The 23,873-nt window shown below is 42.8% G+C and overlaps 1 protein-coding gene across 1 annotated transcript; it reads right to left on the bottom strand.

The window, feature by feature from the left end:
- Positions 1 to 789: 789 nt before the first annotated feature.
- On the bottom strand, positions 790 to 23,605 carry TRIM42 (tripartite motif containing 42). Its single transcript, XM_026018513.2, has 5 exons — positions 23,265 to 23,605; positions 18,703 to 19,400; positions 13,334 to 14,157; positions 10,085 to 10,309; positions 790 to 876 (listed from the first exon to the last, which is right to left on the bottom strand). Exons 1-5 carry the CDS (start codon positions 23,603 to 23,605, stop codon positions 790 to 792), a joined length of 2,175 nt encoding a protein of 724 aa, XP_025874298.1.
- Between the last annotated feature and the right edge of the window lie 268 nt (positions 23,606 to 23,873).

The raw sequence follows: 23,873 nt of genomic DNA, 5'->3' as shown, positions 1-23,873 counted from the left end.
GGTCATTCCAGGCCAATGGGGCCTTGTTAGGTCAGAGACCCTGGGGGCTTCCTATTGTCTGAAGGGCCAGGCCGAGTTCTGTGATGAGGCTGGAACTGCCATGTGATTCTGCCATTCTTTCTTGCCTTGCTCCAAAGGACCATAGAGGAGCCTCCAACCAGGCCTTCTACTGTTCCTCCTTTGTTCTTGGGACCAGTAGGAGTATGGAGAGGAGGGAGTGCTCTCAGGTCTTTATGGCTCAGAGGCAGACCTCAGACCATGGGGTAAAATTATAGGAAAGCAAAGGTCAGCTCTCTGGTCTGGAAGAGCATTCTAACAACACTGACTGCTTACTGTTGAAATAGACTAGATGGTGAGGTAAGGAGCTCCCCATCAATCAGTGACTGTCCCAAACCCTGAAAGCTAGTTAGAATGAATACTCAGAGGGCCCGACTGCTAAGAGAGTGCTGTGTTTACTACCCAGAGGCCTGCTGGCTGCCATGTACAAAACACCACGGAATTCTGAGCCTAGGATTAGGCTTGAGCTAATGGAGGCATAGAGACTTGCTGACTGTTTTACATCTTAGTTCCAAAATAATGAGCAAACAGCAAGTCATGACATCAGGCATTTCCTTTTATTAGCTCTTAGAAGACTCAGAAGTCCTGAGAACATTGTCTACAACCTCAATGAAGAATGTGGTGAGAAAAATACATATGTGTGTGTGTGTGTGTGTGTGTGTGTGTGTGTATGTCTATCTGTGGTGCATCGCTGAGGTTGCTGCCTGCTGTGTGTGTGTGTGGGGGGGGGGCTCAGAAGCGCTTCTGGAGGGCAGTCTGGATGTTCTTCAGCAGGCCCCACTTAGCTCGGTTCTTCCCACGCCCATCTGGGGTTACCACCTGCAATCAGAAGCAGAGAGCCATGGCACCAGCCACAGGGGAATAGTAGCTTCCAGGAGCATGGCCGTGCCATGTGCCAGACCCTCACATATCATCTCATTAACTCCTCATGACAGCCACATGAAGCAGGTGCTGCTGACCCTACTGTATGAATGAGGACACTGAGGCTTGGAAGGACCAGGCAGCTTTTCGCTTTTCAAAGTTGTAATATGTGGTGAGACTGGGACTTCACAGACCAGGTTCCTCTTCTAAAGCATCTCATTTAACTGAGTGTTGTGACCCTGGCTTCGCCGTAGAGGAGTCCCCCTGGTGTCCCCCCTAGCCCCTGAAAATTGCTTCTGTCATAGCAGAAATTCAAATTCCATTGAATGTGGTTGACTGTTAACAGACTGAGCACCTTGACTGGGTTGTGGGGGAAGTGACAGTCTTTCGTCTCTGTATTTCCAACACTGGTTATCATAGAGAGAAGGTTCTAGAGAAATAGATGGAAGGTATGAATAGAACCACAATTTGCAAATCTGCCAATCATCTCTCTCTGATGCTTTGCACTGTCTCTGATCACAATGAGCTCTCAGAGCTACCTGGAAAGGGCAGACTGCACTGGGCAAGTCTCCTACAAATCTAACTAACTCAGCTTACATGTGGATCTCCCTGCTGTATCTTGAAGGTGTTGGGCTTCTCCATGCCCCTGGTCTGGTAGCATTCCCATTCCTTCCCAGTATACATTTACTGAACAGGCATTAAGGGAGTGAGGCTGGGATCCTGGGGTGAGGGATAGCCCCCTGGATCAGCGGGCTCTGTCTAGACAGATCAGGACTCATTGGGCAGATGGGGTGGAGGTGTGGTTTGGGTGAAGATTAATGTTTGTACAATGTCCCTATATACAAAGCTTTTAACTTTTCATATTTGTATACAAAGGGAAAGGGCAAAAAAAGAAATAGACACTACCATTATGCCCTCTAGTTGTATCAAATTTATTTTTAATTTTAAATAAAATAGGGCTTCATGCAAGATAAAGATCATATTATATACATGACACAAGGTCACCCATTGCCTGATAAAAATGGAGATAACACAGAGAGACAGCTTTGGTAAGATAATAGATATAGTGTAAGATATATACATAGAGCTATCCGGGGTGATAATGAAGGGATAACAGTGTTGTGGCAGGGTTGGGAATTGACTCATAAAACATAGAGGATTTGAATTCTGCTATAAAGTAGTCAGGGACTCCAGAGATAAAGACTGTGTGTGATATGTGAGTGGGGCAGTGAGGATTTGGGCATGTCTATGAACAAAGGGATCAGATGAAATAGGACAGAAGAAATAGAGAACAGAACCTGAGATACTAAAGAAATTGGAAAGATAGTTGACATCCTCTTCCCTGCCCAAAATGCTCAGATGATTTTCCATATGAATTTTAACAAACTTTTAGGAAAGACTTGTTCCAGAAAACAGGAAAAGAGCAAAAATTTCCTACCTCATTTTATTAAGCTAATAAACTATTAATTCCACAGCCAAATAAAAACAATATAAACAAAACATTATAGACCCAGTTCATTTATGATGATAGATACAATAATCCAAAATAAAATAAAATATGAGTTAACTAAAACCAAGTATATTAACTAATCACATCATGATCACATATGATTATTCCATGAATGCAAGTCAAGCTTAACATCAGAGAATCAATGTAATACAGTTCATTAAGGCCTGAAGGAGAAGAATCATCATAGTCTCAGACAATACCAAAAAATGCATAAGAGTGTACAGCTCTCAGAAATTTAGAAGTAGAAGGAAATTTCCTTAATGAGAATTATATACCACAAAAACGAAATAAAAAATTATCATAGCTCAATGGAGAAGCATTAAGATCAGGAATAAGACAAAGATAGCAAGTATTTCAGCTTCTATTTTCTGTAGGACTCATACTCCTAACCAAAGGTATAGGGAAAGAAAAGAAATAGAAGTTCAAGAATTCTAAGGAAAAGCTAAAACTATCATTATTCATAAGTGATAGGGTCATAGCCTAGAAAAACAAGCAAAATCAGCAGATAGACTTTCAGAATAATAAGAGAGTTTATCAAGATTGCTGGAATCAAGATTAATCTTAAAAACCAATAATTTTTATTCTAAACCAGCCATACATTAGAAAGTATAATCAAATATAAGATAAAATTCATAATATCTACAAAGTCTGCAAACTATTTGGTTTAACCAGAAACATATAGTACCTTTATGAGAAGAATCTAAAGGCCTAAGTAAAGCACATTGAATACAATTTGAATACATGTCAGACCTATTACAAAGATATCAGATGTCTCCAAATTAATTTAGAGACTCAGTGCCTTCCTAATCAAATTCTATCTGGATTTTTCTTTTCTTCTTCTTCCTTGTTCTTCTTCTTTCTTCTTTCTTCTTCTTTCTTCTTCTTCTTCTTCTTCTTCTTCTTCTTCTTCTTCTTCTTCTTCCTTTCTTTTTTTAGGAATTCAATTTATTTGAAGGAACAAATTCCTATGATTAGTTAAATAAACCTTAAAAAAGAAAGAAGGATAATGGGCAGACTTAACCTGAGCAGTTCATCAAGGCAAAGCACAAAGCTGAGGTTAAACTGTAAAATCAGTGTGGTATTGATATCGAAACAGACAAATTTACCTACAGGAGGCCATAAAGAACTCACAGACAGACCCCTAGATATATGACACCTTAATATAAAATGACAGTGGTACCTTTACTGTATACTAATGGAGAAGAGATTGGTTGGTGGATGCTCTTGGAAAAACTGGCTCACTAGATGGTCAAAAAAAGTGTATCCCTATCTAGCACCTCATACAAAGTGTATGAAGTAGATCTGGATCCACTTCATCTGGATGGATGAAAATCCTAAATTTGATGGTAAAACTAAAGTTAATAAAAGAATATGTAGAAGATTATCTTTGTGATCTAAGCCTATGGAAGGACTTTCTTAAATGAAACTTCAAAAGGTCAAACCTGAAGGAAAAAATAATTGATGACTTTGATCATATCAAAATGGAAGTTTCCTGCTGTCTCATGAACTACATACACTATGAACAAAGTTAATATACAAATGTCAATAAAAAAAAAACAAATGTCAATACAGAGAAGACATTAGCAATGTCTAAAACCATTATTTGGAACATATAAGGACACACTGCAAACCACCTAGAAAAAGAAAAAAGCAATAGAAAGATGGGCAAAGGATATTTCTCAGGCTATATACAGAAGAGGAAATCCTGAAAACTAACAAGCATTTGAAATGAAATTTCAAACAATAAGGAGGCAGCACTGTGTACCTATTGGATTAGCAAAATAGTAGAAAGCTGTATTGTGCCACATATAGGTGGGGCCTAGGATATAGGGACCCTTATTCATTCCTTCTGGACACATACATGCATATATCAAATCAAGTATTCTCATACTCTATGACCCAGCAATTTCACTCATAGTATGTATATATCTGATCATGGCTAAATTGTGTCCTCTCAAAATTCATACCTGGAAGTCCTACCCCTAGCACTTCAGCACATGCCTGTACAGTAGACCCTTGAACAATGCAGGGGTTAGGGGCACTGACCCCCTGCACAGTTGAAAATCCATGTATAGCTTTTTAGTGCTCCAAAACTTAACTACTAATAACCTACTGCTGACCAGAAGCCTTATTGATAATATAAACGGTCACTTAAAAATATCTTATATGTTTATTACTGTATTCTTACAATAAATATAGAGAAAATAAAATGTTAAGAAAATCATAAGGAAGAGAAAATACAGTCCTGTAGTATAAAAAAATCAGTGTATAAGTGGACCCACACAGTTCAAACCTGTGTTATGTAAGGGCCAACTATATTTGGAGGAAAGACCCTTAAAGAGGGGATTAAGTGAAAATGAAGTCATTAGGGAGGTCCCTAATCCAATCTGACTGGTGTCCTTATAAAAGAAGGAAATTTGGACACACAGAGACTTACCAGAGGTGCCCTGACACAGAGAAAAGGCCATGTGAGGTGTCTGCAAACCAAGGAGAGAGGCCCTCAGAAGAAACCAGGCCTGCCAACAATCTGATTTTGGATTTCTGGTTCCAGGACTGTGAGAAAATTTGTGTTGTTTAGGCCACCCAATCTGTAGCATTCTGGTTTGGCAGCCTTAGAAAACAAATACAGTGTTCCAGAGAAATTCTTATACCTCCATCCTGCCCACAAAATGTCACAAATGAGGCTGTTCACTGCAGCATTATTGGAGGCTACCTGGGTGTCCATCCTGGCTGAGTGGACAGGTAAAGTGTGGTGCCCACATTCACCTTGTGAAGGATGAGGCAGCATCAGGACTAAATGTGTATAAAACACTGTGTTCATAGCTAGAGCATAAAAACACAGCTTTCAGGGAGAAAAGGTGAGAAACAAAGTAGGATATGCGGCACAGTACTGTTTGTGCAAATTACCAACACATTGAAAACAGTACTATGTAAGAACTCAAAAGCAACAAGATACACATAAAACGTATTAGAATAGATGTCTGGGAAGGAATGGCCACAAAAGGGAATGCAAACATAGACAAAAAAAGGGCCTTTCATAAACCAGTGTTGAAAATGGACCATGAACTGGAGTGTATGATTAATTCAACCCTCTGTATATGAGGTTAAAAATAATAGGTCTGGCTTGACCTAAATTATCCTCACTCCAGGGTTCAAGTCTGTCTGCAGAGCAAGTAGGGAGAGACTAATAGGGTTCTATTTGCATGAAGGATCAAAAAGCTCTTTGGAAAAAAAATAAATCCTAAAGAGATAGTGCAAACTCATTTTTGTTTCATTTCAGGGCAGGTCATTGCTGTATATGGGTGGTGTGGGGTAGGTTTGGGGTAGTTATTCTTTTTTTTTTTTTTTTTTAAGATTTTACTTATTTATTCATGAGATACACAGAAAGAGAGGCAGAGACATAGACAGAGGGAGCCCGATGTGGGACTCAATCCCTAGACCTTGGGATCATGACCTGAGCCAAAGGCAGAGGCTCAACCGCTGAGCCACCCATGTGTCCCTGGGGCAGTTATTCTGAGTGTGGGATAGTGTTATCACTCAGATTGCCCTGCAGCCTCACCTCCTGAAGATGTGGATCTCAGCCTAGACAGGAGGTCTGAAGTAGGGGCCGAGGTCAAACCAGAAGGGGGATTTCATGAACCCAAGGTAAGATGCTCAGAACGGCTGGGCAGCCTGCCTCTGTGCCTGAAGTTCCAGGCTGGGCAGGAAGGGAGCAGCATTTCAGAGACTCAGAGTAGCTGGCAGAGGGAGCACATGGGAGACACATTAGGTGTGACCTCCAGTACAGACTGAAAAGGAATTTGAGAGGGTGGATGAATGGGGCCAGGGTGGGCACATTTCTAAAGACCTATCAGGAAAGACCAAGAACAGTAGCAGTTTGTGACTATTGTTGGGCTTGAATTTTTACTTCCAAATGTAACAGGGGACATCTGGTTTACAGACTGTGGTAGGCAGAATAATGGCCCCCAAAAGATGTCCATGTTGTGATCCCAGGAAACTGTGAACATGTTATGTTACACAGCAAAAAGGAATTAAGGTTCCCAGTCAGCTGGCTTTAAGACAGAAATATGCTGAATCATGAGGTGGGTCCACTGTAATCACAAGAGTCCTTCAAAGTAGAAGAATTGGGCAGAAGAGAGCCAGGGTGTGAGAAGGACTCAGCTTCATGATGCTGGCTTGGAAATGCAGGAAGGGGCCATGAGCCCAGGAATGCAGGCAGCTGCTGGCAGTTGGAAAAGGGAAGAGAATAAACTTCTCCTAGAGTCTCCAGAAGGAACACAGCTCTGCTCACATCTTGGTTTTACTCAGTGACACCCATTTTGGAAGTCTGATCTCCAGAATTGTAAGATAATAAGTAAATGTGTATGGTTTAAGCTACTAATTTGTTATGGCAATCATAGGAAACCAGTTACATAGATAGTTCCATTTGTTATGGGAAGACTTCCTGGAAGTTAGCAGAGATTGGAAGTCAGAGGGAGACAAAGTGAGGAGGCTCTTTTCAGAAATGGTGGTCAGGAGGGACCCTGGAGACTAGAGGAAGAACATTAAATGATATATGACTTGTCTCAAAATACATTTCTCCATTTCTTCGAAACTGTCAGTTAGGCTCTCGGATGTTAGAGGCTGTCAGCTGAGGGCCGTGGGATGAGAGGAATGAGGAGGGCCAGCACAGCACATGTCCTCTGGGGGCTTGCAGCCTAGTGGAGTTGGGGTGGGGTTGGCATACCAGGTTAAGTCCAATGCTCAATCTTGCCTCTCAAAAAAAATTTTTTTTAAAAAGTTCTATTCTTACTGCTGTTGGCTTTGACATTCTCCCAGAATCCCAGAGTGAGGTAGCAGGTCCCCAGGGTGGAGCCCACTGACCCACACTTTGCTGAATCTAACTGTGGTGCAGGGGACAAAGAACTCCAGCTTGGATGACACCTAGGTTCCAACTCAACTCCTCCTTCAAGTTTCATGAGGGCAAATACACTTTCTCTTCCTGAACCTCAGTGTCCTTATCTCTAAAATAGAGTCAGTAACTCCCCACCTCCAGTGGTTGGTATATCAGTGATAATGAATAGACAGTGTCCGACATGGAGTCAGCCTTCAATAAATGGGACTTCTAAAAAGCATTCAAGTTAATTTTCATGCTTCATGTATTATATTTCGAATAAAATCCCTTAAAAATCAGCAAGTCACAGACTATGAAAATCAAATATGAAAGGTGTTATTTCACTTCCTTTACAAAAGTACATATGATGGAAATATTGTATTTTGGATAAGAAATGATTCGACTTCCTCATTACAGTATTTTAAATGAAACCTTTCAGGAATACCTGCATAGAAGCAATGCCAAAGGAAAAGTATTTCGATTTTATAGGAAAGAACTGAAGTCATTACTTTTATGAAGCTTTATAAATGTCATTCAAACACACCATCTTATTTTCATTTGCTATTGAAGCCTTTACTTATGCAAATCATGACAAATGTTAAGGAAGCCAGTGTTTCCCCTAGAATGCTAATATAATCACAAAGAGGGAGGAAGAATTACTTCTGAAGGAAAAATCTATATTGCAGCTCTGCGAGTCAGATAAAAATGAAGCTTCCAGAAAACCTCATTAATTAGTGCTCTGCTCATTTAGAAATTGTGTTAAAAAGCAAAGAAACTGGAATGAGTTTCCTTCCCATATAGGGAGTACAAATTAATCGCATAAACACAATTTCAGGGGGAATGTTATTTCTTGACTGATTGCGTAAAACACTTAGCTTTCAGGCATCTTATGGTACTTTGTAATTATTAATTTTATTCATCAATTTATTTCTTCACTCTTTAATTTAGACATTCATTCATATATTCATTTGTTTGGTCACATTTTCAGTCATGTATTCATTCAATAACCATTAAGAACCTGTGATATGCACAGTGCTGTGGTAAGCATTGTGGGAGAAAGAGAGATGAATTAGACATGAAGTTTGTTCTCAGGGAGTTCAGAGCTTAAGAGGAAGGACAAAACATCTATCTAAGAAGGGCCAACACATTTTAGTCTCTCCAACCCCCTGTCCTTGACCCTAGCATGTAAAAATGACAGGAGATACATTTAAAAAAAATTAGTAACAGCACTGAGTGCCCTTCATAAGCAAGACATTTTTGAGGAATTTCTGAAAAATGAGAAGGCAGATGGAATTAGATGAAGGAAAAATCCATAGTCAAAAGGACATGCTGCAAAATATGGTAGCAGCTATGGGTGTTTCATGCTTGGGAGAGAAGGGTAGCGATAAAACTTGGGCTCGGAGGCACCTTACTGATAGTGTAACTGGCAGGGGTAGAGCAAGAGGAGCAGCAAGGCAAACTTTCTCATTCCACTTCCTTCCCAGCTGAGTGTCTGACCTCTGTGGGAGCTGGAGGGGGTGCATGTGGGTGCTGGCTCCAGAAGTAGTCCAGATGGACTAGAGAGCCTCCACCTCCAGCAGACTTGCTACTGGTACACCAACTAACAGCATAATCCTGCCCCCACCCTACCTCCTGCTTCCCTTCTTCACTAGAGAGAGCAATGAATCAGATTCCCTTCTGCAAACATTTGACCCAAGACAAAGGGAGCGTGGCTACAATCAATGATTGTGTTGATCACATAGAGATTGGGCCAAGAAAATCCAAAACCACAAGCAAGCTGAATTTAGGGGAGCTTATACTACAACCTGGCTGAAAGTCGTGCAGATTCGAGCAGAAACAGGCATGGACAAGCAGACAGAGGGAGGACAGACAGACAGAGACAGAGAGAGGAAGGCAGAGGAACTGATGGCTTTTCAGGTCCCATGGGGACCAGATGTATGTCCTGGCTGGAAGTGGTCTCATGAGACTCCTCTTTCTCTGTACCATAAATTTCCCTTTTCCAAAGCTGAAATGAACAGACTTAACTGTCTTTCCTCTAAAGAATCCCTGATTAAGCCATAACCTACTCTTATCCCAAAGAATATCATCATGATTATATAGTAAGGTAGCTCTGGGAAGTCCTGATATTTTTCTTCCTTTTCTCCTTTGAGTATCAATAAAATTATACTCATGAATGTATATCCCTTGGGGATACAAAGAAGAGTCAGCCTTGCATCACAAAGAAGATGGGAATAATCCTGTCTCTTCTTTTTGGGAGACCATTCTGACATGCTCAGCGGCTATTCCTTGACTTCCAGATAAACAGCAAATGAAAATTTATAGTATAACTATGCCCAAAATATTGCATGGGACATGCTTATACTAAAAAAAATTGTTTGTGTCCTGTATTTATGTTTGTTAAATCTGGCACTCTACACTTGCTTTGAGTCACCACTGGGGCTAATAATGAACTCTTTTTTGTCCTTCTCATGCCACAATGATCTGCCACAAGGATCCTGAGCTCCTTGAGGCAAGGATTATGTCTTATTTTCCTCTGAATCTCTACATCCTAAAAGAATGCTTGGCCCAAATGTTTTTTGAATCGAAATGAACTAATAATTCTCAGGCCTCATTTGCCAAGTTGGTTGAGGCCAGCAGCCTTCTCTTTGACCTGAGTTAACAAGTTTTCTGGGATTAGAGGGGGCAGTCACACAGCAGGTTCTGTGATCTCATGATCATCCTAACAGAGCTGCATCAGAGCTTATAAAGAAAGTCTGTCTGAGAAAAAAAAATGTGCACAGTACCTTGCAGATGTCACTCCATTGCCCAGGACCATTGTCGTTGATGGCTCTAACTTTAAACAGATACTCAGTATTGGGGGTCAGGTTGTGCAGTTCCAGATTCTGCTGCATTATATCCCGAATTTGCCCACAAAGCTCTGTCCGCACATTGTTAGGAGGGGTAGTAATGAGTTCATAAAATTCCATCTCAAAAGAGTCCACATCTTCTGTTGGGCATGTCCAATAAACCTATGAAGCAATGAACATGTGGCTGTGATACTAATATATACCATTCAGCTTTCTTTCCTATAAAGATTTGTGTCACTGTCAGTGGGGTGAGTTTAAGCTGACCCCAACTCTTCCAGCTGCTAAGGACTTTGGCGTAGACTATGTTCAACAGCCTTGAAAGGCTGCCTGATAAGGCCTAACATGTTGCTCGTGATGCATTTCAAGAACAAAAGAATGCCCCTCTGGGTTCTGTTACCATCACCCAAAATGACGGGACCACTGTTCTTACACAACTAAGCAAGGTAGATGCCATTTATTGAACACGTTCTATGCATCAGATTCTCTGTCAGACATTCCTTTACTCACCTAGTTTTCACAACTCCCTTAAAGGGAAATTTTATTATCCCATTTTACAGTTAAGGCTCAGGAAGGTTACATGGAGCGAATTCTAATAGAACCACAGACCAACCAAGATGAAAAGTGTATCTATTCCAACCCTCTCTTTTACACACAAGGAAGTAGAATACCAGAGAGGTGAAATGACTTACCCAAGTTATGGAGAATATATGTTCACACTCAAAACATAAAATATCAACTTTTGGAAAGAGATATTTAACAAGTGTCAATTAGCAGCTTGTGCCTGGGATATAAATATTTTATACTGATTATATTTCTAAGCAGTTACTGTGTTCTTGATGTTTTAATAAATTCAAATGTTATTACATTTATATAATTAATTTTTCAATACTCATAAGAGCATACATTTTTGTGAATTTATATAATTTTTGGTTATTTTTATATATTTATACTTGTAAAACTTTTTATAAATTTATATAACTCATCAGTAAAAATTATTTTTTTTTCTGATTATCAAAACTAACATACTCATTGTAAAAGACCTGGAAAGTATAGAAAAAATATAAGGGGTGAAAATAAATATCACGTATAATCCCCAAATTCTGTTAATAATTTCTTTCCAATTTTGGGACATACACAAATACAGGGATACACATAATTTGGATTATATTGCTTTGATTCTTATTTTCTTTCACTTGTTATATTTTACATATTTCCCTATATTATGAAAAACTTAGTAAAGCACCATTTTAATAATTGTCCCATAAGTGATTTAATCTTTCATAGTTGAACATTTAGGTTGTTTCTAATTTTATAGTCTAATAAATAATGATGCAATGAAGACTTTTGGGGCATGAATCTTTATCTGAATTTTTAATCATTTCTCTGGGAAAGATTTCTAGAAATAAAATTGAATTTTTAGAAAAAACTCCTTAGGATTTTTAAGATACATATTGACAAGTTATAAGACTAATGTTAAGGATTTTTCCTATGCCAAAAGCCTAAGAGGACTGTCAACCATCATTTGTGAGAGAAAGCAACACTAATTTAATCTTTGGCATTACTGAGCACTATGTTTCCCATGTGAATTCCATCCCATCATCCTAATAGGCATCAATGATATCTTCACATCAAAAACCACTATTTGGTAGTAGGTTTAGGTGTTCTCTCTCTCTCTCTCTCTCTCTCTCTCTCTTTTAGGTGTCCTCTTTTGACAATGTCTTGCTTGACTAGGTTTTCCTATGTAGGCCTGTTTCTTGGGCTCCTCCAGGGACCACTAGCCAGTGGCATGGAGTAACTGTTTTCCATGCCCGAGTATGGAGCAGATATCACTAGTCCTTCCCTTCCAGAGCAAGAAACTGCCAACCTCCTAAGCAATCTAAGTTGCATGGAGAGACCTAAGGTCATAACTGAGCTAATGTCACATACACTTTAGGCTTTGCTGATCTAGTTTCATTGGGAGATGAAAGTTCAGCTGCTCAGTTGTGGGTATCTCTTACATGAAGGGCAGAGATACTTTGCTGTGTCTGATAGCCCATGGGAATGTATATTCTACTTTGCAATGTAGGTCATTCTTGCTGGCAATTATAGACTCTAAAACACAGGTTATGATGTCTCAGGAGAACAGCAAAGTAAAGCTTGGTCAGTGTCTGGCTTCCATTTTCTTCCTTTTAGACCCTTGATGTTAAAGTGTGGTGTGCAGACTGGCAGCAATGGCAACACCTGGAAGGGTTAGAAACATAAAACCTCAGGACCCCCTGAGGCCCACTGAAACATAATCTGAATTTTAACAAGACTCCCAGGTGCACATTAATGTTTGAGAATCAATGGTTAGAGTTCAAGGATGCTAAAAATCTTTGGGAGTGTTCTCAAAACAAAAGATGGGTGGCAGAAGATGGGTTTTGCCACATAAAAGCAGGCCAAGGGCTGGTCTGGGAGATGTCCGTGTAGGGAACCCTAAGAGAGGCAAGGTAGCTCTAATAGAATATCTAATTGCAAGTTATTCTCTTTCCCTCCCTGAGCCTTCATAACACATTCTATAAACAATTCAATTTAGATTCATCTGGATTTGAAAGGAATGTCAAGGGAAGGGTCATTTGTCCATGTTAAGCCAAGAGGGTCAGGGAGGAGTTGTGTCCCCTGAAGTCAGATGATAGAAGCTATAGAGGTCTGTGAGAGATCCACGTCCCCCAAAATTTGAATCTCAGGAGGTTAGAATTGAAATTTCACTGGGGATTATCCTTCCATTCTTTCCAAATCATCGAGAGTATGGACTCTTTCTTTAGAAAGGTAGCAATTTAGAGGAATCACAGCCTATATTTCTAACTTGAATTTCTGTGTTCTCTCTACTCTTATAGGTTTTCCCCTGGGAAATATTACACCCTCCAATCAGTCTCTTCATATTACTTTGGTTCCCAATTGGATTGCCCTTGAAATGGGGTTGGGGCTTTCAGATGTATTTTTGACTATGAGTTAAATATGTTGTTTGGTTTAAGCCAGTCTTGGGGTACTTAAGATTTTAGGAACTTATCGCTTTTGAATGGGCTGACCCTGAGGAATGCAAAGGAGCAGACTTGAGTGACTAGACCCTAGAGGTCAAAGAGGTAAGTGCAACCTTTTCTGACTACCCACTTCCATTTTGTACCCCACATCCTCCCACCTTCCCCACAGGCCCAGAGCCTTTCTTACCTTGGCGGCTCTAGGATACACCAGAGTCTGGTAGATAACAATTGGGCCTGGGGTCTTCACAGAACCATCATTGAATGAGTACCAGTTGTGGAAGCTGTTGCTGTTCTGCACAGACTGGTTTTCTGCCCCTGCGCTCCAGTACGTATAGAGGCCATCTGTGGGTTTGGCAGGTGAGGCAGATTGGGCTCGCCCATAGGCTTCCAGACCCATCTTGGCCTTCTCACCACCCGTGGCATTGAAGGACAACAAGGAGGAGCTTCGCTGGTATATCTGTTGGTTGTCGAAGCTGTGAGTGCTGAAAGTAACCTTCCTGGCAATCATCATTTCTGAGTGCATGGGATAGGGGGAGGGCAAGGAGTCCCCTGAGGAGCATACCTTCTTGGGTCCTGTGGGGAAGAGCTCATGGATGGCACTGCTGAGCTCAGCAAAGTCCAGGGGCATACAGTGCAAGGAGTGTAGCCGGAGTTGTGGGTCAGGCCTATAGGTGCTCTGGATGCCATCTTCGATCTGGTCCACGAGAATCTTGGCAGACTGCAGGAACGCCACCTGGCCTGTCTCCTTCAGTGCTTCCTTGGAATAGGCGATCAGGCCATCCATTTCATTCACTTTCATGGTTGTGACGTACACATATTTTTCAATCTCCTTCTGCCTGGACACCTCCAGATTCTCTATCTGCTCCATGATGGACTTCTCCTTCTCCTGTAGAATGCTGCGCAGCTTGAGAAATCCATTTCGGATCTCTTTTCGCTTCACCTCCTTGTCAGCTTTAAAGCTGTTTTTTAAAATGTTGAACTCCATTAGGTCATTATCAATCTCATAGCGGACTGCAAAACAACCAGGTTAGTTACTTTGGTTAAAATTTTCATCTCCCCAGATGTCAAAGCCGGTGGCAGACTGGAGAAATTTCCCGTGGACCACGAGAAAGTGGGCAGAGAGGGAGGGAAGCCACTTGTAGTTGAACTGAATTAGGCTAGAACAGGTTTATGAGGTGTATCTGGCCTCCCTCAGGACCCCCCTCTCGGCCTCCTTATCTAATACTTCCCTCAGGAATAACAGCCTTTCTTTCTCAGCATAGTTATATCTATAGTAATTTCGGTGGCCCTGGGTTGAAATGGAAAGTCCAAGGCCACCCTTGTTATGAATTTTTACCAGATTTCACTTGTCACCATATTGGACTTGAGAAGAGGTGATGGTTTTCCCTATGTGAAAGGTAATAAGCTTCTTCAGGGGCAAGAGAAAGAACTAAATTTCTCACGACTTCTAAATGCTGCCTCGCCTGCCTCATTCACCAAAAACCTAGCCCTAGAGAACAGTAGGAAATCAGCCTGGCTCCCTCTCTTGCCTTGCCCCCATTTCCTTCCAAGAAAGAATCTGCTATTGCACTCAAGGAGAACCTAATTTTTCCTGTATCCTCTTATGTGGCTTTGGATTTTAGGTTCACTTAGGCATTCAACAAACATTCACTAAACACCTGTTTCACATGCCTTCCAAGGTAATAGCGATACAGATATGAATATGAAAGGGCATTGATGCTCAAGGCACTCATAAATACAATGATACTACAGTATAGAGGGTGCTAAGACAGAATGTGTGTGGCACATCTCTGTGAAATGAGCACCTTTGTTGGCTTTACAGTGATTTAGGCATCAGGCAGCGACAGCTATGTGAAGACATGTCAACCTTCTGTGGCCTAAAGGTAAGATCTTATCCTGAACAGCCAACTTTGCAGTGAATTGATGGGCTATAATTCTCACCAAATTTTACTCAGGAGTAGGGGCGCCCAAGAATTATTTTGTACTTGGTTCTTAACATTGTCCCGGGTGCAGAGTAAGCTGGACTTTTGTGGGTGGTGGCCATTGTAATAATGATGTACATTTGAGTAAGAGAAACTCAGGAATCCTTTTGGGCCACGAGAACCGGTGTGACTGCTGTCTTGGTTATCACTATGACTAGGATGTGTAGAAGGGCTTGAAAGGTATTTATTCAGTGAAAGTCAGTGTGTCCTGTTTTTTAACATCTTTAGGGTAAATGTCACTCTCTGGCCTATTTTGTGAAGCTGCTGTTTCCTCTGCCCCCAACTGGCACAGAAGGAATGAGGAAGCAATACAGATGGGGGCTGAACAGGAAACAATCAGGTGATTGCAGAGGTGCTGAGAAGTGCTTCCTGCTCTCCCCTGATGCAAACTCTACTGTGGCTTATGGCAGCTGAAATTCCACTTTATTCATTCATTTCTTTGACTATTCAGTAGTTACTCACTGCCAAAGAAACTTGTAGGAAATTCCTTGCTTTATTAGGGATTAAGTTCGTGTAAACTCCTGAGAGGTAGGATAAAAATTCCTTAGTTGAGGGGGAAAGAGGCAGCACCAAGAGAAAAGAAAGAGGAGGCCAGAAGCACTCCTCCCCCATCTTACAAATATGACAGCTTTCCAAGAGCTGGTCCTAGAGCAAAGTTAAATCAAGATCTCTTTCAGGCAATACTCTTAAAAGTAGGTATTATTTGTTAACCATTTATTATAGACCAGACCTATATGATACACATATTATGGATCACATCTGTATATTATCATATACAACATGTATCTTCCTATGAGGAAGATATTGTTCCCATTTATAGATGAGGAAACTAAGGCTCCAAGAGGTTAAGTTACTGTCCAGTGTCACACAGCTAGTAAATGGGAGAGACCAAGTCCTATCTCTAATTCTAGAAGTCTGACTCCAAAGGCTATGTTTTTAATTGCTCCAGTGTGGTTCTCAGCCCTCTATGAGCACCAAAATCCCCTGGGGAACTTTATTTTTTTATTTTAAAAATTTTATTTATTTATGAGAGAGAGAGAGAGAGAGGCAGAGAGGCAGAGATATAGGGAGAGGGAGAAGCAGAGGGAGAAGCAGGCTCCCTATGGGGAGCCTGATGCAACACTTGATCCCAGGACCCTGGGATCACAACCTGAGCCACCCACATGCCCCTTCTAGGGAACTTTAAAGAAAACTCTTCTCTTGGCCTCACTTGCTGAGATTCTGAGTTGGCCTGAGTTGGGGCTCAGGAATCCAGATGAGGCATTTTGCTGCTGCAAATTAGAATCTAATTCAAGGAATTTTGGGGGGATCTTGTTAAAAATGCAGATTCACATGAAATTAGTATGGGTGGGGCCTATGGTTCTGCATGCCTAACGGGCTCCTGAGTGGTGCCATTGTTGCTGGTCCTAGTTAGTAAAGCTCCCCAGGTGGTTCCAATGTGCAGCTGGGATCAACACCACATTTCAATCAATTGACCCAAACTTGATCTTCCCTCCCAGGCCCAGAGTTTCTCAGTGTATTGTCAGATCATCTGCTTTTGAACTACCTGAAGATCTGTTTAAAATGCAGATTTATGGCACCTTCCCCAAAAGTGAATTGAGTCCTTTTTTTTTTTTTTTTTTTTTGTGAATTGAGTCCTTAAGAGCAAGTTTGAACCCTGTTTAAAAAAATTGGGGGTGGGTGGGTGTGGGTAGTGGTAGTTCCCTTAGCAAGGATAGACAGGGTTAAATTCTTTACCTACATATAAATGGATATGCCTTGAAGGTGACCCCTGTCTCCTTCCAATTGCTGGGCTCTCTGGAATTTGTACTGGTGTCCCTTTACATTGAATTGAATTTCATTGTCTGGTTCCTAGGTGCCCTGGACTCTCAGAAACTACCTTGGGTTTCTCCTGTGTTAAAAATCCAGGCTTCCTGTGGTTGCATGGGGGCCACAGCAGACTGTAGGCAGCAGTCCTTTCCCCATGCTGAGGCCCCAGAGAATCTAGCTGAGCCAAGGTAGGGAGTTAAGAAAACCTTAAGAAAACCCATTAGGAACTAAAGGGGCTACCCATTTACTTGGCAATGTGGCTCCTTTAGAGTTTCTTTAATATAGAGACTTCCCTGGTGGTGGTTCTAAAACTGAATAAATATCAATTGATAAACAGTGTCTCCTAGTAGAAGTAATTGAGAAATGAAGGTATTCCAGAAATATCTATGCTAGGGAGAGGTACTAGGTGACAGAGTTAGCAAAGTCCATCTCTGACCCATTTCTATTGTCCAACAGGACCTCTGTGCAGCTCAGAGAAAAACTGCCTCCCACTCATATGTTCAGGCATGTTTACACATGGACACTGAAATATCTGACAAAGGGAAAGGGCTGGGGTGATCTGGTGCACTTTGGTCACTTGACTGTAGTCCACTTCTTAAGGAAACAGACCATAGATGATGGTGGTGGTGGTGGTGGTGGTGGTGGTTTCTGTTGCTTTTCTATCTTTCAATATTCAGATTCTAGTCACTGTTTAGCACAGGGTAGGTTGTCAAATGAATATTATGGATTTAACATGGGCATTGGGGTTAGATGGACCAGATCTGCCCATTTACTAGCTGCTTTGTGTCAATGACTTCTTGGAATCCCTGTTGTCTTATTCATGGAGGAAATTTTAGTGCCTATACTGTAGGACGATTGAGAAGATTAGGCCTGGGCAAAGTAGGCCTCTCTTCAAGGAAGCTATTCCCAGGGGGCAAAAAGCCCTAAAAGGATATCTGAATCCTCATGTCTAATCAGGTGGATCAACACCCAGACACTATGGGGTTCTTTGCTGAACTCTGCAAAATATTGTACTGCATTCTAACGTGGAAACTAGGATAAGTTTCCCTTATACAAACTGTACCTATTTTATAGGTAGCCAATATAAAATAACCCTGCAGGCATGCAGAAGAAAAACCAGCTGTTGGCCACAATATTATTGGCTATTTTTGAGTTGTTCTGTTATTATATGTTTGCTACTAGTTCATTTACTTTGCTGTTTGCAATTTTTTAGAAAACATTGTCAAGGAAAACTTAAAATGAGATAATTCTCAACGTGGACTTAATTCTTTCCCTCTGCAAATTGGGAAAATATCAAAGATATCCAACTTTAGTGACAAAACACTTTAGAAAGGCTCACAGATCTTTGTGATACTAGAAGATCAAATTTTCATTTTCCAAAGGAGGAAATGAGGTCCAAGGTCATGAGGATTATAACCAAGATGATAGAATCTTTCTGTGCTGATTATGTGCCAGATACTTTTTTGCATGCTTCACTTAGAGTAACCTATTTAATCCCTACAATCACCCAACGGAGTTACTACTGCTATGCCTATTTTACAGATGGGAAAACCGAGGCACAGGGAAGTTAAGAGGCTGATGGTAGTTGCCATGCATGCACACCAGGCCAATGCCTTTCAGCCCCGTTCAGTGTTTCCCAGTGCTTAGATTGCCCCAAGGTGGGGTGGGGCGGGGAGGCCCTCCCCAAACAGCCTGTGCAGAGCCATTTTCCCCATCAGTTCCTGGATAAGGAGTTACTGTGCAGGAGAGGGAAGGGGACCAGAACCTGCTTTGAACTTGGCGATGGCGCTGAAGAGTGCGGCGGCCCTTTCGGAGCAGGCATCGATGAGGCTGATGGTGTCGTGGCCGTTGTGGAAAGCCGTCTTGCAGAAGGTGCAGAGCAGCTGGTTGTCGTGGCGGCAGTACTCAGTGATGCGGCTGGACGGGTGGTGGATGCAGATCTTCTCATCCTGGTCCTCGGTGCTGGTGTCCACGAAAACGTGGTCCTGCATGGCCACGTCCGAGTGGAAGGTCTTGAGGCAGTCGTTGCACAGGTTGAGACGGCAGGTGATGCAGCGCTTGTAGGCAATGCGCCGGTTGCGGCAGACCTGGCAGACGATGGGCCCGGAGGAGCGGTCGAAGCGCCACTTGAGGTAGCCGTGCTGCTGCATGTAGCGCTTGGTGAGCCGCCCGCGCAGGTAGTTCTCGGGCAGCTGCATCTTGTGGCTGTAGGGCATGCAGTGCGAGCGGCTGCACACGGGGCAGATGAGGATGAAGAAGTTCTCTGTGACCTCGGCGTGTTTTTGCAGCTGCCGCAGGCACTTCTCGCACAGGCTGTGGTTGCAGGGCAGCATGAAGGAGTGCAGGCGCAGCCGGCTGCACATGGGGCAGGAGAGATGGTCCACCAGGTTGCTGTTCGCAGGCGTGGGCTTCACTTCATCCACCTGGGTGTCGCTGGCCCCGATGCGCAGCGCGGTCTTGGAGCTGGAAGGAGGAGCAGACATGGGGAGAGCTTTAGGAGGCATGCCCCAGAGCTCACCCGAAAGAACTGGGGATCACTGCGAGGCAAGCCAGTTGATGGCAGGGAGCGTGGGCTCTGGGCCAGGGCCCCCCCACAGGGTTCTAAAGGCGCTTCCACTATTATTTTAGCTGGGTGATCTCAGGGCAGTTAGTTAACCTCTCTCTGCCTTTTTTCTCGCTATAAAATTCGCAGTCACATTATGGAGTTTCTTGAGGGGATTAAAATTACATTTAATATGTACAAAGCTTGAGAGTGGCCCCTGGAACACAGTAAGTAGTAGACAAGTAAGTGCATGTTGTGATTTTTGAGCAAGAGAAAGCAGGATAGACTGGCCTGGCACCATCAGTTGGGCCTTGGTGTTCTGTGACATTACTGGCGGGCCACGGAACTCCAACACCTGAAAAGCCATTCTGGAACTGTGATGGAGCAAAGCAGAAATAAGACCACTTCATCCTCTTTGAATGTAAGCCAAACAAGAACATCATCCAAACCACAAAAATAACCAAACTCAGCTTATTCTGGTTAGTGGGAGTGACTGCTGTTTTTTCACCAGTTGCAGTGTTAGGCACCCTGTGTTCTTCCCATCTTGTAGACAAGATTTTTTTTTTTTTATCAAGCTATCCACTAGGAGATCTACCTCCATGTCCTTACCCAAAATGAGGCTAAATCCCATAATAACTTGCTGATGCCTTCTTACTGAGACACCTCACTTCTAACCATGCTGTTATGTTCTCACTTGTTGCAATGACTCGATAAATCCAATCCTATCCACCTATAGTTATGTTCTTGGTGAATTTTGCTTGGTGGGCATTGACATCATCATTGTTACCGTATGTAGGATGGAACACAGAAGAGGATGGGTACAGTGTCCTTCCCAGGACACCAGGAGGTCAATCCCTGAGCCAAGCCTGGAACCTGTGTGCTTCAACCAGCAGACCCAGAGGTAAGAGTTAAGAGTCTAGGCTCTAGGGGCGAGTGCTCATGCTGAAGTACAACCTTTTGAGTTGTGCCTTTGAGGTGAGTTTCTTACCTCTCCCCTTCTCAGTTTCCTCATCTGTAATTTGAAGCTCAAAGTTCACAATCCTATGTACTTCATGAGAATTTTATAAAGTTTATATGAGGTAAACCATGAAGTCCTTAACTGCTGGTGCACAGTAAGGTCTCAATAAATGTGGCCCCTGCAATTACTCACCTCAGGTACTAGCCAGCTAATGTCCATAGTAGAGGACAACAATGGTCAAGTCCAGGAAAAGTGTGTGTTTCTACTGTTTTGTTTGTGTGTGTGTGTGTGTGCGTGCGTGCATGCATATGTATGTGTTGATTCTTTGTCTAATAGTTTGTCTAATTCTTTGTCTAATTCTTTGTCTAATGAGGCTGATTTCATATATTTAATTCTAAGAATCATGGATGAAGAAGAACCATAGATGAAGTAAAAGGATACTAGTAAAATTCAAGTGCATGTTCTAAGAAGCTATAATCAGGGCAAAAAGCAGTTTCTGAAAATAAGTTTGCTGTGAGGATTGAAGTGGAAACAGATACACAATTTGTGACTATTCCTGTCTCTTCACTTTAGTGGTATTTGGGTGTTGATTTTGACATTATGGCTGTATTCTCATCTACTTCTGGCTTCTTGCAGTCTCTAGATGCCCCTATCTCCTTCCCCATCCCTTAGCCAAGGACCTATCTCTTAGAGCTCAGATAGTCAAAGGTGCTGCCCAAGCATACTGGGAAGGAGTGCCCCTGTGGTGATAGAGTGCCTCTTGTGGGGACTCAGGTTCCTGAAAAGCTCATCCTTTAGGAATTTGGATACTAGGTCCTAGGCCTGCTCTCCTCCGTGTTCTCAGCCCCATTCCCTCTCTGCTTTCTCGGTCTCCTGCCTGGGTCCTGCAAGGAGCCGCTAGAGGTACAGTCAGTTGTACATGTGATAGCTGGATGAACCTCTAGTTCAATAAGGTGGGACTCTGAGAATCATGGTGTAATATAAAGGGAGACAACATGAGAAATCAGGAAGAGGGGGGAAGGGAAGGTAATGTTGGGGGAAGAAAGAGAGAGCAGGGATGAGAGACAGGTAGCCCAGAGAGCTGGGATGGAGGTGAAAAAGGAAGTGAGAAAGAAATGGGAAATTCAGAGCTGCATGAGACCAGAGCGGGGCTGGATGAGCAAGGTGCTGAGCAGGAAGTGGCAATGAGGAGCATGGAGGCAGTGATGCAGAAACCAGGGGAGAGGCCAGTTGGAAGATAAACCTCAGTGTACCCACTGCCTACTTCCTGACACTTGCAGTTGGATCTCTGACCATCTTCTGAAAGCCTCAGACTTGGACCTGGGCATTCAGTGGCCATGGTTCCATGCCCAAAGAGCCACCAAACCCAGTAGCCTTGCCTTCTTGCTGAGATATCCAGCCTCTTCTCCTTTGCACAGCTCCCTCCTTACAATTTAGGCCTAATTCTTCTAGTACCTGGGTTCTTACTGTGTCACCTGGCAGGTCTCCCAGCTTCCCTCCCGTTCCCTCTAGGCCATATGTAATATAGAATCACCTGGGGTGGATTTTACAATTCTGATGTCCAGGTGATACCCCAGACCAATGATACCAGAATGTCTGGGGATGAGGATCTTTGTAAAGATCTCCCAAGTGATTCCAATATAAAGCAGAATTTGGGAGCGACTGACCTACGGCATCTTTCCAAAGCACCAATGTCATCCCCACTCTGTTAAAATGTGGTCAGTGACTCTCCATTGCTGAACATGCAGAAAATAGGGCAGTTGAGTCAAGAGGGAGGAGTGTGGATGCTACTTTCTGCACCTGAGAACTTCTGGACTTGCATCTAGGACCCCTGGGTTCTCTACTCATGCAAATACCACAAGAGGTTCATGAATGGAGGGTAACACTTATTAAGCATCTATTACTAAGTGCTGAACTACAAAATGGATAATATTTTTTTGTGTGTGAATTCACTGAACCTTTGCTCATGGAATTGTTTTGCTTCAAACCTGCCTCTCATTTTCTGCCTCTCCAAATGCTGCCATCTTACAGTACTGAGCTTTGATCTTTTCTCCTCTAAGAAGTCTGCCTTTGCTACTCCAGACTCTCCTCAAATATGACATAAAAGGACTGCCTCCATCAGAGCAGGAAGAGAATATGCAGTGCTTGACACAGGGGGCTAATGCCCCATGGAAGTAACTGAGAGCCTTAAGTTCCTAAGCAGGAACTGATGGCCATCTGGGGTACTTCATAGGACACAGGAGCCAAAAGTGGCCTGGGGAAGTTGTTAACTTTCCCAATAAGTGTTGAAGGTATCAAAAGTTCAGAGGAGGAAGAAAAAGGACAATTTACATTTTTATATCACAAAACAGATTACAAAACACATTTTATATCACATAACAGATTACAAAACACAAATCCCTGTACCCACCGAACCATGGCAGATATTATACTGAACACTTTGGAGTACAGCATTTTTAAGTAAAGACACAGATTCTGGGTTCAAAATCTGGGTGCATCTTACCAGCTATGTGATCCTGGGCAACTTAACCTTTTAAAAGCTTAGTTTCCTCAGTGGTGTAGTGGGTGTGGGCAGTGCCTGGTAGGTGGCTTATAGATGAAGTATTAGCTCCTGTTTGGTGCAGGTGAGAGAGCGCAGTGCTCATTCACTTGGCTGGTGGGGCATGGATTTGGAACTCAGGGCTAGATGCAGTTACTGGCTGTTTAGGACACACTCAATTGTTACAAAATTCTTGGCCTCCTTTTTTCAGATAGAGAAATGGTTTGCGGGTAAGGGCATCTAGGAGCCCACAGCTGGCGAAGGTCCCATGGGGCGCCTGGCACTTACGAGGTGCGGATGCTCCTGAGGCGGCCCTTGCGGAACGTGATGGTGGCATTGCGGCAGCAGCGGCTCTCATAGTAGTAGCACTGGAGGTTGCTGCTGGTCGTGCAGCAGCATTTGCAGTTGGGGTCATTGGCCCAGGAGCAGCAGCACCAGTGGCAGTTGGGGTTCTCGGAGCAGGTGCAGTGGCAGCACTGGCAGTTGCGCTCATCCTTATAAGGGCAGGGGAAGCAGGTACAGTTCCGCTCTGAGGTGAAGAGGAACTTGCAGCACAGACAGGAGCATAATCGAGGACAACATCTCTGCCATGTACAACATGGAGAGCAAACACACATAGCAGTCTCCATGGCGCCTACATGATCACCACCGGCTGTCTAGGGCTCTTGACATCTCTATCAGAATCTTGCCGTCTCCTAGGGAGTGGGTCCCTCCCCCACTCTGATGAGGCCCTCAGCTTGGAGGTTGCAAGAAGTTGGCTTTGTGAGGGCTTCACAGGTGGTGTCCCTACTAGGAAGCTCCTGGGCTGGCATTTACATATATCAGCCTGAGGCCATTTGCTTATGTCACAATCCCTGTCTCCCCACCATGTCTCACCATGCTGGTTGGATGAGATGT

The sequence above is a fragment of the Vulpes vulpes genome, chromosome 11, assembly GCF_048418805.1.
Source record: "Vulpes vulpes isolate BD-2025 chromosome 11, VulVul3, whole genome shotgun sequence".
Classification (NCBI taxonomy): Eukaryota; Metazoa; Chordata; class Mammalia; order Carnivora; family Canidae; genus Vulpes; species Vulpes vulpes.
This window is presented reverse-complemented; position numbering and strand designations above follow the sequence as displayed.

Coding starts and splice junctions, on each gene's coding strand:
- TRIM42 (XM_026018513.2), bottom strand. CDS start 23,605: ATGGAGACTGCTATGTGTGTTTGCTCTCCATGTTGTACATGGCAGAGA. Junction 14,158..18,702: donor CATCGCCAAGTTCAAAGCAG/GTTCTGGTCCCC, acceptor GTTGTTTTGCAG/TCCGCTATGAGATTGATAAT. Junction 877..10,084: donor AATGGAGTGACATCTGCAAG/GTACTGTGCACA, acceptor TTCTGATTGCAG/GTGGTAACCCCAGATGGGCG.